The sequence below is a fragment of the Danio aesculapii genome, chromosome 12, assembly GCF_903798145.1.
Source record: "Danio aesculapii chromosome 12, fDanAes4.1, whole genome shotgun sequence".
Lineage (NCBI taxonomy): Eukaryota > Metazoa > Chordata > Actinopteri > Cypriniformes > Danionidae > Danio > Danio aesculapii.
In genome coordinates this window covers 26,143,714-26,160,208 of record NC_079446.1, presented here as the reverse complement: position 1 = coordinate 26,160,208, position 16,495 = coordinate 26,143,714, and the positions used below count along the sequence as shown (strand labels likewise).

Here is a 16,495-nt window from a genome sequence, read left to right as displayed (position 1 = left end):
ATACAAATAGTGACGAAAACAATTAGCAAATACCACAATCAACACATATTCTCAATTAAAAAAAAAAAGAAGCTAAAATAGCTCACCCTTTAACCAGCTCTACAACTATAAAGTCATTGCCATCTCCTCGGTTGTACAGGATGAGCCCATCTGGAGAAGTGGTCTTAAACTGGAAGAAGAGGTGCATGGAATAGTAGGCCTGCAGGGTGGGCAAAGTCACATAGCTGGAGCGAGACTTGAAGGTCACCGGGTCTGCCACAATGCTCCTGTAGCCGATCATGGCGTTCAGTTCACAGTAGTCGATATCGCCGTTCTTGCACAAGTCAATGTAGGACATGCCATTGAAGGACAGACCCTGCAGGTGTCCGATGAAGTTGGAGGGCACAGCGGGCATGTAGCGCTTCTCTGTAACGATGCCCGTTTCCACATTGTGGAACTCCAGCTGCGTGTGGTCTCCAGTGATTTGACCTTACCAGAATGAATAATCGAAAACAGATTTAATGTAAGAAGGGGGAGGTGCCAAAACAAAGGCCTTGTCCTAAATGTCAACATAAGACAGCACAGAGACCTCGCTTGTCAAATGAGAAACTAAAAACTTTTTAAAATCATTTACCACCATGTAGGATGGCTTTACATGTGGTTAGGGACTTGTATGATCAAAATTAGAGCTAAATCAAACTGAAATGGAGGTGAAGTTTTTTGACTAGCAACTTTCTGAGGGATGTTTGTGTTCGGTGTTAATTGGAGGTTAAACAGTTTACTATAGCAACATGGGTCCTTTTCCATAGATTTTCCTGTCTATGAATACATTTGGTCAAAATCTTAATAAAAGATGCTATGCTAAGGCAAATTAAAACAGTATTGGCTATGGCTAAACAGCAAATGCAAAAACTTCTGCTCCTCAAGATCATTAAATATTAGCATTTACAGGTATTTATTGATCAAAGAAAATGCTTATCGTAAAGATTCAGTTCTTTATTTACCCTTGGAATGCTAACCAGCTTAAAAGGACCCAAACTGTTTGATGTACTTCATTAAAAATGGAGGTAGGGCACCTAAAGCTCAATAAAAGATGCTACGCTATAAAGGCTATTTAAGACAGTATAGGTTATGGCTAAACAGCAAATGCAAAGCTAAACAATTTTCTCTGCTCCATGAAATATTAGCATTTACAGATATTTTTGATAAAGTAAATGGTTTGTTTATTTAAATATTCAGTTCTTAAATTTACCCTTGGATTGCTAACAAGCTTAGGTATTAGTATCATTCATTTTGTTTGATACACTACATTCTAAATGGAGAAAGGGCTTCAAAATCTCAATAGAAGATGCTACGCTAAGGCTAATTAAACAGTATTGGCTTTGACTTAACAGCGAACGCAAGGCTAAAAACTTTTCTCTGCTCCTCAAATTCATGAAATATTGGCATTTGCGGATGTTACATTGATTGAGCAAAGAAAATACCAAATGTAAACTTTAAATTCTTTATTTAACCTTGGACTGCTAACAAGCGTAGATGATCTAAACTGTTTGATTTACGTCATTCAAAATGGAAGGGCACCCAAATCTCAATAAAATATGCTATGCTAAGGCTAATTAAAACGGTAACTTATGTGCCAATTATTCCAGCATATGTTTTTAAGCAGCAGATGCCCTTCCAGCCGCAACCCAGTACTGGGAAACACCCATACTCTCTCACATTCCCAAACATTCATTTAGTTCATCCAATTTCATCATAATTTAGGTAATCTAATTCACCTACAATATAGCACATGTCTTTAGACTGTGGGGGAAACCAGAGGAAACCCACACAGTCACGGAAAGAACATGCAAACACCACACAAAAATGCCAACTGGCCCAGCTGGGACTCGTACCAGCGACCTTCTAGCTTTAACAGCGTTAACCACTGAGCCACCGCACCACCCCAAAATATTGTTTTGTTTTCAGAAATAATTAAATCAAAATTAAGTGGGTTTTTCAATGTTTTGTTTTCGGTTTGAAATAAGATTATTTTTCTTACCCTATTGTTGGATTATTTTCCTTGTTTTAAGAAAAAATAAATAAATAAATAAATACACTTAATTTTGATTTATTAATTCTGAAAATATGCTTCTCGATTCGATTTTTGGACTAGAAACCAGAAAAAAAACTGAAGAAAAGCAGTTTTTGCTGTGAATTTAATACTATTAACTAGTATTAACTTGTTTTACTTTACAAATGTCTCATTAAACGTCTACAAACCCATAACACTGATCCAAGATTCGAAATTACATGTCTTTGGTAGTTTGATATGCACTTCGAAGCACTTATAAAAAATAAAAGAGGTTTCAAAGCTTTATTAAGCAGCATATTGAATAAAGCCATCACTAACGTTCACACACAATATTCTATTTTAAACAGGGTGATGTCAAATTTACTGCAGCAAGATTTTTAATAAACGCTGAAAACTAGAAAACACGAAAGCATCAACAGTTGGATGAACGTTTGAAGTATTTTAAGGAATTTGAAGGGGGAAAAAAGGTTAACTTCATCTTGCTGCGATCCGTTGGGAGAGACAGAAGCCCTTAAATATTTTAAAAACCTCTTTTAAAGCTTCCCAAGAGGAAGTTCGTTCACTCTAAAATCAGTAAGGTTATGTGAGTATAATGTATTCCCTCAGTGGTCTGGCCTCCGAATGCATCAGCATTAAAATGAAATACCAAGTGTATTTCAAAGTGTCCAATACACACCAGTAAGTTCAGCAAGAACTAAAGATGATTGTACTGCGTTGTGGGACACTTTCATGTGACACTACTTTTAGTGAGCAAATTGCAAATAGGTGTTTTCGTGCCCTTGAGGAGCACTAAGGGAACACTAGTGGAAAGTAAGTGAATGGCCTTTTCACAAGACCATTAGCAAAGTGTACAAACGATGATCATTACTTTAAGGTAATAATTATGATTCTAATTATACATGCCCCTCAGATTAATATTACAACTACAGATGATTTTTATGTCCTATAATGGAGTTTAAAATGTTCTTTTGCTCCCTTGTATTTGTATTTTAGTTACCTGTGAATTCAAAGTTTGAAATAATTTGCATTTGTTTTCTTGCTTTTATTGATCTGTATACAGGAACTATTTTATAATTATTTTAATGAAAAACTAATAACATTTTGTCATATGCATAATATACTTATTATGGGTATTTTTAAAAGAAATTAATTCTGCAATTCATCAAAACTTACAGTAAAGACCTTTACATTATTGTGAAAAATTTGTTACAGGCAAAATGTTTTAAAACAACTGTTATAAAATAATCAAGAAAAAAGCAAATCTGTTCCATAAAACTATTATGTTTTCAACATTGACAAAAGTAATAAATCTTTTATGACCACCAAAATAAAATGACTTCTAAAGGATCCCAGCAGACACACATTGCAAGACATTAATATTAGGTTATATTTAGGTCACCAGCATCCAGTGTTGGGCAGTAGCGTCGCTACAAGTAGTGACGCTACTAGCTTAACTACATTTCTCAGTAGCGTAGCGTCGCTACTTTCTAAATCAAATAGCTTTTCAGTAGCTAAGCTATTTTATTAGTCAAGTAGCACAGTAGCGTCCACAAAGCTACATTTACCAATCGCGGAACAATAAGTGACGGCACTGACATTCACTGGACTGTGAGGCCGGTTATTTTGACGTCCAATAACGACGTGAAATGACGTTGATATTTATTTTGACGTCCAATAACGACGTTGATATTTTTTTACATACAATAACGATGTGAAATGACGTTGATAATTATTTTGACGTCCGATAACGATGTTGATAATTATTTTGACTTCCAATAACGACATGAAATGAGAGTTGATATAAATTTTTTCATTGAATAACGACGTGAAATGACGTTGATATATATTTTATCATCCAGTAACAACATGAAATGACGTTGAAATATATTTTGTCATCCAGTAACGACATGAAATGACGTTGATATTTATTTTGACATCCAATAACGACGTGAAATGACGTTGATATTTATTTTGACGTCCAATAACGACGTGAAATGACGTTGATATTTTTTTACATCCAATAACGATGTGAAATGACGTTGATATTTATTTTGACGTCCAATAACGACGTGAAATGACGTTGATATAAATGTTTTCATTCAATAACGATGTGAAATGACGTTGATATTTATTTTGACATACAATAATGACGTGAAATGACGTTGATATATATTTTGATGGCCAATATTGACGGGAAATGATGTTGATAATTGTTTTGATGTCCAATAACATTGATATTTATTTTGACATCCAATAACGACGTAAAATGACGTTGATATTTATTTTGACGTCTAATAACGACATAAAAAGACGTTGATATTTATTTTAATGTCCAAAAAGATTGTGAAATGATGTTTATATTTATTTTGACAACAAACAATGACGTTAAATGAAATTGATATTTATTTTGACATTCAATAACGATGTTAAATGACATTGATATTTATCTTGATGTCCAATAAGGATGTGAAATGACGTTGATATTTTGTTGATTTTAGGTTGTGTCGGAAAGTAACCAACATCCAACGTCGAGCCAGCATCTTAAACCAACGTCATATTGACGTCAAATACTGACATTAATTAATCAGGTATGGCAACCAAAATCCAACATCTGATAGACATCATACTGGTAACTTTACACAACGTCAAGCTGTACAACATCATTAGACTTTGATATTTTGTTGTTTTTAGGTTGCATTGGAAAGTAACCAAAATGCAATGTCTGTCCGACGTTGGACATTGACATCCGCCTGATGTCGGGTTCTGGCGTCAACCTGGCTTTCATTTCCAAACAAAATGCAACATCCCACAACATTGGGGTACAATGTCAATCTGATGTCATGTTGATGTCTTGTGCCTGCTGGGATCATGATTAAAAAATAGGTTTTGTATAAGAATAATTTACTTTAAACAATAAAAACTTAAAAAAAATAGTTTTTCCTGCATTTTTCACCAAGCAAGTCTTAAAATGACAACCTTTTGAGTGAAAGCACATAAACATTTACATAAAATTCAACAATATATACAGATTTTCAAATGGCAAGTTAAAAATGATTTTTTACAAATTTAATTTGCCAAAGCAGTCTTGAATTTTATGTTAAAATGACGTAATAATTTAAAAAAAAAAAAAAAAAGCATGAGTAAAATATAAAATCACACAGTAATGCCATGTGTCTTAAAATTCACATTTTGGTGTATGAGGTATAATACTCAAGAAAATGCTGTACCTTCAGAGGGCTGCAGGTCATCCACCATCAGCTTCAGACTTTTTCCTCTTCTGACGACACGAACTGTGTGCCATTCGTTGTCATTCAAGTTCTGGCCCGCAAATATGGTCTCTGGACCTTTACCTATAACATGTCCCACACAGCGGTTAACACAGAGGGCAGAGCGAGTGAGAGCGAGAGAGAGACAGAGGAGTTGTGAAAAGGGATCAACTAAAAAAAGGGGTGCAGAGATATGACTGATATCCATGTAGAGAAAGAAAAGAGAAACAGCGAAAGAAAATGACACTGTCACACATCACATTCACACACTTAAATCTATAAACGTCCCTACTTCTTGCTAAACTCTACCCTGTTATGAATTCCGTCTCACCTAAAGCCTAAACAAACTCTAATTGTTACAGATTTATCCACCTTCCGCCACTAGATGGAGCCATGCAACTGTTTTAAACAAAGTCTCTTCTTCAGGGAAGCAACCTGCGTATTTCAGTCAGCTGCATATATGCGTCTCACGTCCTTACAATTCCTGAGTGGTTTAGGAAGCACATTCAAAAACCTACAGACTGTAAACTCTATTCGGGAAAGCAATTTCTCGCCTGTAGAGCCTCCCCCTTATCCCGTACGCACGTGCGGCGAGTTCAACGGGACCCCCGGACCTCCACGCTCCAATCGAGCTTCCACTAGATGATCAGAGCGTGTGAAGAGGAGCCTGCAGGCTTTGTGATTTCAGCCGATCGGGCTCTCTTTGACACGTCGTTGTCTCTTCTAATCAGTCAGACTGCTGCTAAGAGGGCAGCGTGTCATTGTCAGGGGCCCCTGCAGCTCATCTCACTTGATAACAGGTAAAAGGAGTTGCCATTAAAGAACTGCCAGGCTCCCAATCGATTTTCTATCCCTCCCCACTCTCAATTACTATGAATCCAGATCAGCCGGCCATGAGCCAGCTCTGACGGAAAGAAAAGCAGCAGCACGTACGCTTTCATACTGCTCGACGGTGCCCTCTGAAGGAATCTGAGAGGAAACGCTAAGTGGCAGAACCATTAAACAGCCCCTATGATAAGACAGAAAGTGTTCTTGATTTGTTTTGAAGGTCACAAGTTTACCATGCATTAAGGCCCAAAAATATTGATTGACATGTTCCCAATATTTGACAATTTGAGAATATGACAAATTTTCCAAGAGTTTCAAAAGAACCCGTCCATTCGGAAATCCAATGCTCCACACAGATTGGTCAATCTGTTGCAACTGATTTTGAAATGAATGAACAAAATGCCCATTACCATATATATATATATATATATATATATATATATATATATATATATATATATATATATATATATATATATATATATATATATATACAAAATGCCAGTATGTGGTAAGATTTACCACTCTGCATTCCACATATTGTGTCTAAGTTTTTTGTATTTGATCATATAATAACGTACACAACAATTGTCTACTTAAACATGCATTCAAGTGCTTCATATATGTTTGAGTGAACTTTGATTTAGGCTCTACATGGCACCGCATGCTCACAAATTCTCTCATCACAAACAAAGTCAACACAAGCTCATTCTGAAAATGTAGCCCTTTATATGTTTCTGGAGCCAGAAGTACGTTTGGCTGCATTTTGTCTTTAAAGCGAAAACTACTGGGTGGTATGATTCCATCCCTTTTTGTGCTTACCAGCTGACCGCTTACCTCCGTGTGGATGGCTTTCCCGCTGTTACCAGTTTGTCCAGTTAGCTCACCATGTATGTTAGCGGACTTGAGACGCAGAGAGTAGTTGACCACTACGACAGGGTTTGACTCTGGCAAAAAACGGTTCCAGAAAGCGGGTAAGACAAAAACAGAAGCCAAAAAACTAAATAAACAAGTAATTAACAGCGTGAGAATGTGGTAAAATCTGAAAATGTGGTAAAAATCAGATGAGGGCTTTTCTTTTTCTGGTTTGCTTTTTAAAATTGTCGGTTTGGTGTAGGGAAGTGGGTGGGCGGGTCAATCTGTGCTTTTGAAAATACTTTAGGTTGGGTTTAGGGAAGGAGGAGGGTGGGTCATTCGATCTGTCAGTCAGTCAGTCGACAGTGGCCTCTGGTGGATTTACGTGAGAAGAGCACGCATGAATGGCTTTCGCGAAAGAAATTTGAGATCTCAAAAAGCGTACACAGCGGCCTCTGGTGGATTCACGAAAATAAAAACTGCAGAAAAGTAGCTCCTGGGCTCTCCAGAAATGTATATAGCAGTATGTTTTCCGAATGAGGCTGGGTTGAACAAAGTGATGCATGTCATTTTGAATATAAATCTCAACGGATAAACAATACACACTGAAATAAATGCATCAAATCTGTCACTGTGGTGGTACCTTTTCAAAAAGGTACACTTTTGTACCATACAGGTGAACATTAGCACCGTTAAAAGGTACTGTTTTGTACATATAAGTTTCACTTTTGTACCTTTATGGTACTTTGAAGTACACATTTGTACTTTTTAGGTATAAATTTGTACCTGTAGGAACAAAAATGTACCTTTTGAAAAGGTACCACACCAGTGACAGATTTTTTACCTTTATTTCTAAGAGTGTAGAAATTAAACTTAATTATTTAAATTTAAGCCAAACGGGACAAAACAATTAAAGAATAATGTACATATACACATATATATATATATATATATACACATATATATATATATATATATATATATATACACACATATACATACATATATATATATATATATATATATATATAATCAAAACACAAAAGAAGTAATGAAACAATATTTCATAAATAGCTTCATCTCTCAGATATGAAGCTACGTTAGCAGTCACTGCAGTGGTACCTTTTCAAAAGGTACAAATTTGTACATAAAAGGTCAATAATAACAAGGGTACATATTTGTAACATTTTTACATTCACAAACACCATTTTCCACTGCATGGAAGGCAATGTTTGAAAAAGCATAATGGGAAAATTTAAACCACAGGCGATGTGCAAGACATGACAAGTGCTTTTTTTAGGCCTCTGACCAGGATACATGTGAAAAGGTGACAGCGTGTGATTGGGCAGCTGAAGGTCCAGGGCTGCTATGGCTTTATTAGGAAGCCGTGTTCAGACAAACTCGCAAGCAGCAAAGACAAAAAAGCCTCTCCCTCTGTCAGGGAGGGCAGCTCGTTGCCATGAAACTGGGGCAGATGGTTGCGTGTGTCCGGTCACTTTGATTCTCATCTCCCAGGGTGGAGAGAGAGGGCAGAGTTAAGTAAGACAGAGGCGGGCAGGGGCTGGCTAGAGCGCTCTGACAGGACAGGGCTAGCAGGAGAACACAGACCAGATGCGCGCACACACACACACACACACACACACACACACACATTTGTCTCGGCCAGGAGAAATGAGATACATTCATATCTAGCTCATCCAGCTGAGAACGATAGCCCATGTGAAACAAGTACAGGCAGCCATTTTGAGACAGGACCATCTTCCTATTGAGGACAGTAATTCAGCTCTGCTGGGACTTACTAATAATCAGCAATGCTAAAGGCATTCTGCGGACTCTTTGATGGCATATTTTAAACATGGAAGTGTGGTCCGACATGTATAGATATTTAACATTTATACTGTATATATGCTGTATACACATAGTTTTGTTATACTGTAAATACATTCATACCTAGTGTTTAGAAAAAACAAAGAAGATAAAAGAAAGGCAAAAAAAAAGTCCCTTGATTAATTTCGGGAGGCAAATATTGACCTTTCCTTAAGTAATAAAATTTTTTTCTGACACCAGTATTGACTGTGTCCTACAATCCTATATGCGGCCAGCCATGTGTGTGAGGGGTTTCATTTATTACAATTTACAGATACTGAGAACAAAAGAGCTTCTGTGGGTGAAATTATAACTCAACCAGGAGAAAAAAATGGCTGTCTTTCTGTTTATTAACGGAGCACTGCAGGTTAAAACATTAACTTTTATACCACAGCATGATAAATAACCACAACGTAAAACCACAACCTTAAACCAATACGCCTCACATTTCATTCTGTCGCATGAAGCATTTTTTATAGAAAATAATTTAAAAGGTCATCAAAATCCGAACAGCCGAACCGTTTCGATGGCGCAACTGTAAATGTCAGAGACCCAAGGTGAAAATATGGATCCCTGAAGTGCAAACCTCTAACCAGTCAAAATGCTGCTCTCAACCTATAGCCTAATTTAGCCAACAGCGTATAGTGACCCCACTAGTTTCTAAATATACGTCTTTCATCCTGCTGACACTCAGACCGTATTAACAACCCATGAGCTGATGTGACAGCACTCTCTTCGTTGAACGCACTGTCACCCTGGGGGAGGCCGAGTCCCTAATTGGCAACGGCTTGTTCTCCGTGTCAGAAGAAGAACAACGCTCATAAACACAAACGCGCACGCACCGATGACAGGAGTAGCTATGGCTGACACAGATAATTAATGAGGATACAAAAACAGAGAGATGAAACTGCACAATAGCAGGCTGTTCAAACATGTAAAGCCCCTGCTTCTGTTTCGCTACGGGAGCTTAAATAAAACATCTCCGAGTCCCTGATTCTGTCTTTTTGTCACCGATTCAGACAATTAGAAGCCGTGTCCTTGAGCGCAACAACGCTCGTGTGGAAAAAGATGCAACGAGACAGATATCAGCACAAAAGCTCATTTTTGTGAAGGTTGAACTGACTTAAGTCTAAGAACGCCAACATGTGCTGGAAAACACAAAATGGCCACCATCCACGTCCTGTTTCTGAAGCCTAAATTTACAGACCAGAAAATGGCACTTGTTTTATTTCCTAAGAGTTGGGGAAATGTGATTGAATTAACAGAAGCATAATAATAATTATTTTAGATAGAATAATAGAAATAAAACACAACATAACTGAACGAGGAGGTAAACCACCATAAAAGCAAGCATACGCTGGTTTAATTAGCATTAAAACCCCAAAGACAGCATCTCTTTTGCATCTTATTATGTGTGAACGGCTTGAAATTGCTGTGGGATCTTCATTCGCATTTATTAGTGCCTGTAACATTCAGTATACAGGGGCTCTAATACTTTCGCCTTGGTGGTAAATACTGAAAGCTGGCTTTGCTAATGCTAGCTCTGCTTCTTGTCTCAGTTGACATTCAGAGTTAACAACACTACCTTAGCTTCTGGGATTAAACCAAGCGTCAACATCCCGCTCTCCCTCATGATGCTAATACGGAAGTAACTGAAATTGCAATTCATCGAAATTCCGCTAGTCCTTGCTTCATAATCGAGCACATTTCTATTGACCCCACTGTTAAAATGGCCAACTTTACAGCAGAAAAAGGTCTTTACAGCCTAGTACAAAAAACTATTTTATTGTAGCTAATATTAGACTTCATGACAACTGTGAGGGGGGTGTATTTTTTTATAACTCAACCGTTTCATTTATATTGAATTATATTCAGTCTGCATAATTAAGGGCGTGGCTACTTGAGTGACAGCTAGGTTTAGCCGGTCGCGGGCATGTCACCTGATTCCGGCTGATTAGCTGCTGAACTCGGCATAAACATCATATTTTGTTTTGTTTTATGTGGCTTTACAAAGTGAATTGCCTTTTGGAATTATTTCCTACAGTTATCAGATAATATGGCTATATGTTCACAAACCATTCAAGTGGCATCCATTTCCGAAGTGAGTGAAATTATTTACTTATATACCATATCTATAAATGTATTTGTTTTATTTAAGTTATCATTTCTAATTTTCTTTAGAACTTGAATGCACTCCAGAATCGGACAGATTGATTAGCTGTAGGCTCTAGAACAGTCATCTGAAACGTTGTATGCCTGAATTTCATAAATAGCCTTGCATTTACTAACCCAGACTATATTTGAAGTATTTGGAAGTAATTTGTGTTTTCCTCCTGTAGAAAAACATCATAAGAACAATGCTTAGTGGCTCAATGTATTACAACAGTGTTTTACAACTAAACACTTTACTGATGTAGTATACAACCAAGCTTCGTCACAACTCATAGGTTACGTCACAGAGACTACGTCCATTTCTTTTACAGTGTATGGTTTTTTGACAGTCCATTAATTATCATCAAAAATAACATCTCAAACATTCTCAATATAATCTCAATATTTTTAAGTATCAATATTTATTTGAAGTAGAAATCTCTTGGAAAGGTTAAAATTAATCTGAACATTTTAAAGATTACTTTCAGATAAGTGTAAAAAAAAAAATTATGGCCACCTTGTGTTTTTAATACCTCTATTTACACTACCAAACAGATATTGTTTCTCGTTCAGTTCCTCAGTGGAAAAAAGCAATAAACTAAAAAAAAAAGAATGAGTGACACAGTTTATAATAGTTCTGAAAAAATCGTTCTCAATTCTCTTCCTGGGTGACTTGTAAATTGAAATAACAGAATGTAAACAAGCAGCGCACCGCAGAGTCAGACTCTTTTTCTGCATGTTGTGTTAAAAGGTAAACTCTCGGCAGGGGACTACTGTGCGAAACTTTTCCATTTCTGATTTGTTTATGAGACCTCTTACCCAACTGTATCGGCAGGTGACAAACCAAGCCGAGTTTCCTTCTTCACCATCGATGCGGAATTGCTTCCTGCGGTTTTCATGGGACCATTCACACCTTTCCCCAACTTCCTCTCTGTTCATATGTAGTTGTGTATAATTATCTCCCAAGGCTCCTTACTGTGTGGGTAGATGCCCAACTGTGAGGGAGATATGGAGGATCCTGACAGCTCCCGGCAACTTTGTGTTTCGCACATCGTCAAGCTAGAGCTGTTTTGCTCCTTCAATGCCAAAACAGCCAATGCAATCAGCAAGACTGTGCGCTTGGTGGAGGTGAGCTCTTGATGGCTTGGACCTATTTCAACCGTTCCCTCCTCAACAGTTTCCCTCAAAGGAATAAATCCAGATGAGGATGTTCTAGTAACTTCACTTTGCGTCACAAGAACGCAGTCCCATTGGGGTAAAAACACATATTTGATACACAAATGAGAGGACAGTGTATCCACTCGAACCCCTGGGACTCCTGATGGCTCGCTTTTAGAGACAAAACTGGGCCTTCATCAGGAAGCAACAAATCAGTTAAAGAGCCAATCAAGAGAGATAAAAGGTTTCGGGTCCGATGCCCAGTGGTTCAAACAAAGTCATCTAAACATCACTGCGGCAAACTGGGATACTGAGGCTGGGATGCAATGATGCAGCCATCTGGTCAGAAATTAGGCTAGGTTAGTGCCGAGATTGTAGGACGTGAATAAATAAATGGCCTTTTAATGCTACTCTCAAAGGACACCGTCACAGTATGCGAGATTTATACAGTCAAACATACCTTGTAAAGATCAGTAAATACAGACAAACAAACAAACAATGCACATAGTGAGTGTGGCTTGCATCGGTTTTCACCCTGTCCGACGTTCTATCTGCATCACAAATGAAACAGGAGCATCGCCACTGCATATTTATGAACACGGCCGCTTCAGTAAATGGCAACGCTGCTGCATATTTATAGAGGAGGTTGTTTCAGAGAAATGAGGTCCTTTTGAATTCACATGAATCTCTTGATTCTGGGAAAGGGTGTTCTGAATGCATCGAAATGTCTTCCACTTGTCATCTGTAAACACGTTTCTGTGGAGATCAAGCGCAAGGTGTTATTAAATAATCAGGTTGGAGTTTGTTCTTGAGATCTTCTGTTAGGGGACTAACATGTGAATGCGCAATAATATGCTCTTGCATTTCAAATATCATCTCTTTTTGGTAGAGACCTTTTTCATGTATTAATTGCACTAATCAGTCCTTACGTCCGTCTAAGGAGTTTATTTAAATCAAATAAAAGTATTAAACAGAGCTCATTACTAAATCTTGCATCCCCATTGGCTCATAAATCTGTCAGTAAAACTGCACAGTTCCGCCCTGCTTCCATTTGAAATGAAAGTGCCACACACAGTTTGGATCATCTAGGCTTGTTTGCAATGCAAGGGTAATTGAAGAACTGAATGTTTAAATAAGTAAAGCCTTTTCTTCACTCAAGAAACATTAAATGCTGATGTTTTATAAATCTAAGGAGCAGAGAGGAGTGTTTTAGTCTCGCTTTTGCTGTCTAGTAGTAGTCAATAATGTCTTAAATAGCCTCAGCATAACACTTCATATTTATAACGTCAGATTTGAGCCAAATGTATTCAAGGACAGGAAAAACTGAGCACCCGGAGAGCTACAATAAACTTTAAGCTGCAGGTTGATGAAACAGTGATGTGATGGACATTAAAAACAATTGCTAGTCAAAAATTCCATTTGAGTTGGATGTTGGTCAAATTTAAATTAAATAATAACACTCGCAAGTGCCTAACCACGTGTAAATCCATAATACTTTTTACATTTCCTCATAAATAAGCTTGTTTTTATATGCAATCCACCCAAAAGCAACAGTATTATCATTTTAATACGCAGCATGAATGATCAATGTGCATTTCAAAAACAAGTGTATTCAGTTTGTACATTGGTCCATTAATGGTAGTTAATGCCCCAACAGAAACATTTTATCTTTAATTCAGTTGTGCTCAGTGTGCGTTCTTATTCAAGAACCCATCCTTTGTGAATATCCCCCTTGTCTGGCAATAAGTACATTTACATTCAGAGTTATAATTGAGCTACAGCAGGTGACTGCATGGCCGAGCTACAGTCTTTATCTGTCTGAGCATACATGACACAACGTGTAATCAAATATTTGAAGAAGTAAATACCCACCGGGAGTAACCCCTGTCATTCAGAACTAGATAAGAATGCTGAGGCCAACTGCAGACTGTTTAATGTGAATAAAATACTGCGTCTGCTTCATTTTTTAAAAGAAAAATCAATACTTTTATTCCGTAAGGAAGCATTAAACTGATCAAAATTGACAGAAAATACTAATATTACAAGTTTATATACATCAAAGACTCCTGAAAAATTCTTTCATAGTTTCAGCAGTATATTATGCAAGCACAGGAATCAATTATATTATTATTAATATAATTATTGTGTTAACATAAGAAACTAATTTTAAAAAAGAAATATTAAAGCAATTATACCAAACCTAAAGCTTTGAACGAGAGTATACATATTAGTCTAGCTATAGTTAAGCATGCCACAAAAAACACATGTTTCCATCCAAAAATGCAAATTAACTTTATGCGCAAAACTGGATTATCGCATAAAAAGACGTGCAAATAAAGCAGCGTTTCCATCCAACGAGTCAAAGCAAACAAAATCGTCCCTTCCTGATTAACTGGTGCCAAATATCAACAGTAATAACAGGAATTCTTTTCTTCATCTAATAAATGACTTGCACCTCAGAAGGCAATCCTGACACGCAGTGAAGGCGTAGTGGCGTTTGAAGGTGTCAGACGTGGAGCACAGACGCTCTTGATTCCGGAGGTCATTAATAATATAATAACACTAGTACTTAAACAGTAAGGCATTTTAGAATGACTAAAACAACATTTCGGATGTTTTATAACGTGCTCAGCCTGCTGGTTTGTCCATTTACGAACATTCATTATCACATGATCTCTCATCACAAAATCACATGACCTTTTAAATGCGCATACTGAAATTTGTGCGGTAAAAGTGTTTCCATCGTAGTTTATGCGCATATTTTCTTATCGAATAAAAAGTTTATCCTACTCAGTTATGCGCATAGCCAAAATGTGCATAAAAATTTGTGGATGGAAACATTGCTACTGGCTGCATCCGAAATCGCATACTTCCATACTATATAGTACGCTAAAATCAGTATGCGGGTCAAGTATGTCCGAATTCATAAAATTCAAAAATAGGTATGAGAGAAGTACCCGGATGACCTACTACTTCCAGCGAGATTCTGAAGTGTGCATCAGATGGACTTCATGAATGGGAGTGAAGCGACGCAACTAACACAGATAGGTCACATGATCATAACAAAATGGCGAATATAGTACGTCCGAGTTCTATTCATACTGCTCAAATTCATATTGTATAGAACATACTTTTTTTAACAGCAAAGTAGGAGGTTTAAATTTAAATTAAGTACCTACTAAACAGTAGGCGGTTTCAGACGCAGCCAATATCTATTTTTTTGTTGTACAATATATTGGACCAAAATATATAGCAATAAACGATATTCTTGTCATGTTAAGACCATTTCACGCTACTCATTGTATAATGCCAGAATGACAATATATAATATCACAATGCAAGTACACTTTTCCAAAGAACACATAATAGCTGCTTCCCAAATGGCACACTACACACGTATGCATTATGTACTTACACACTCAACAGCATAGCATATGTATGTAGTGTTGACCCAAATGGAACACACATTTTTTTTTTACCAAGCAGATATTCAAACCAGTGCCAGAAAGCTGTTGAGTTTGTCCATCATTCCACACTTCATTTTACCGGTTGAATACGTGCATCATCCGGGTATTTAAAGCACACTTATTATTTTTAGAATTTCAATGTAAATGCACTACTTACACTATTTATACTACAAAATGGCGTAGAATAGTGCATAAGTTTGCGATTTGGGATGCACCTAATAGTTTATTCCTAAGAATGTTTAATTTAATTATAGTTACTTTAAGAATTTAACAATTAGGCATATTCTAAACAAATAATAGAAAAAGGTTAGCAAAAAAGTGCAAGGTAAAAAGTAATAGAGGCCAGATTTGTTTTCAGTTGTCAGACACCCACATGAAATATACTATAGCAATTTATAATAACTACTATAGTGTTTTATAACCATCCGGACATTGACACCTCCAATAGAGCTTGAGATGTTGCACAATCAGCTAAAATGTTGCTAGAATGGGTTTTTACGTTTAGGTGATATATATTGCATCACCAAAAATGATTAAGCTCATGTCCATGTGTTGTGCAATAAGTTGATATATTGATAATTGTGACAGGACTAGCTATTGTTGCATTAAAGTTAGTCTGACTTGACAAAACAAAACTTCAAAAAAACTATTTCAGTCAGACCAAAATGTTCACATGGCTTTTAAAACTGCTTAAACTGCAATACTCAGACTTCAAATCTTCTAAAGTGCATGTAAATGCTTTGTAGCTAACGAATGCATATTGTCAGACAGCATGATATGAGCCAAGCGAGAAAAGCCAAGACAGACGGCGTGACATCGACAGATTTTACAATGACATACATCATTGACTG

At 36.9% G+C, this 16,495-nt stretch overlaps 1 protein-coding gene across 18 annotated transcripts in view; it reads right to left on the bottom strand.

Annotated features, from left to right (window-relative positions):
* Positions 1-16,495, bottom strand: part of nrxn1a (neurexin 1a) — a 317,361-nt gene that overhangs the window by 112,451 nt on the left and 188,415 nt on the right. For all 18 annotated transcript variants that reach the window (XM_056468880.1, XM_056468881.1, XM_056468889.1 and 15 more), the window contains 2 exons: positions 5,281-5,403; positions 87-468 (listed from right to left, as the gene is read on the bottom strand). In XM_056468880.1, the coding sequence (XP_056324855.1) occupies positions 87-468; positions 5,281-5,403 (505 nt within the window). The remainder of the gene's footprint in view (positions 1-86; positions 469-5,280; positions 5,404-16,495) is intronic.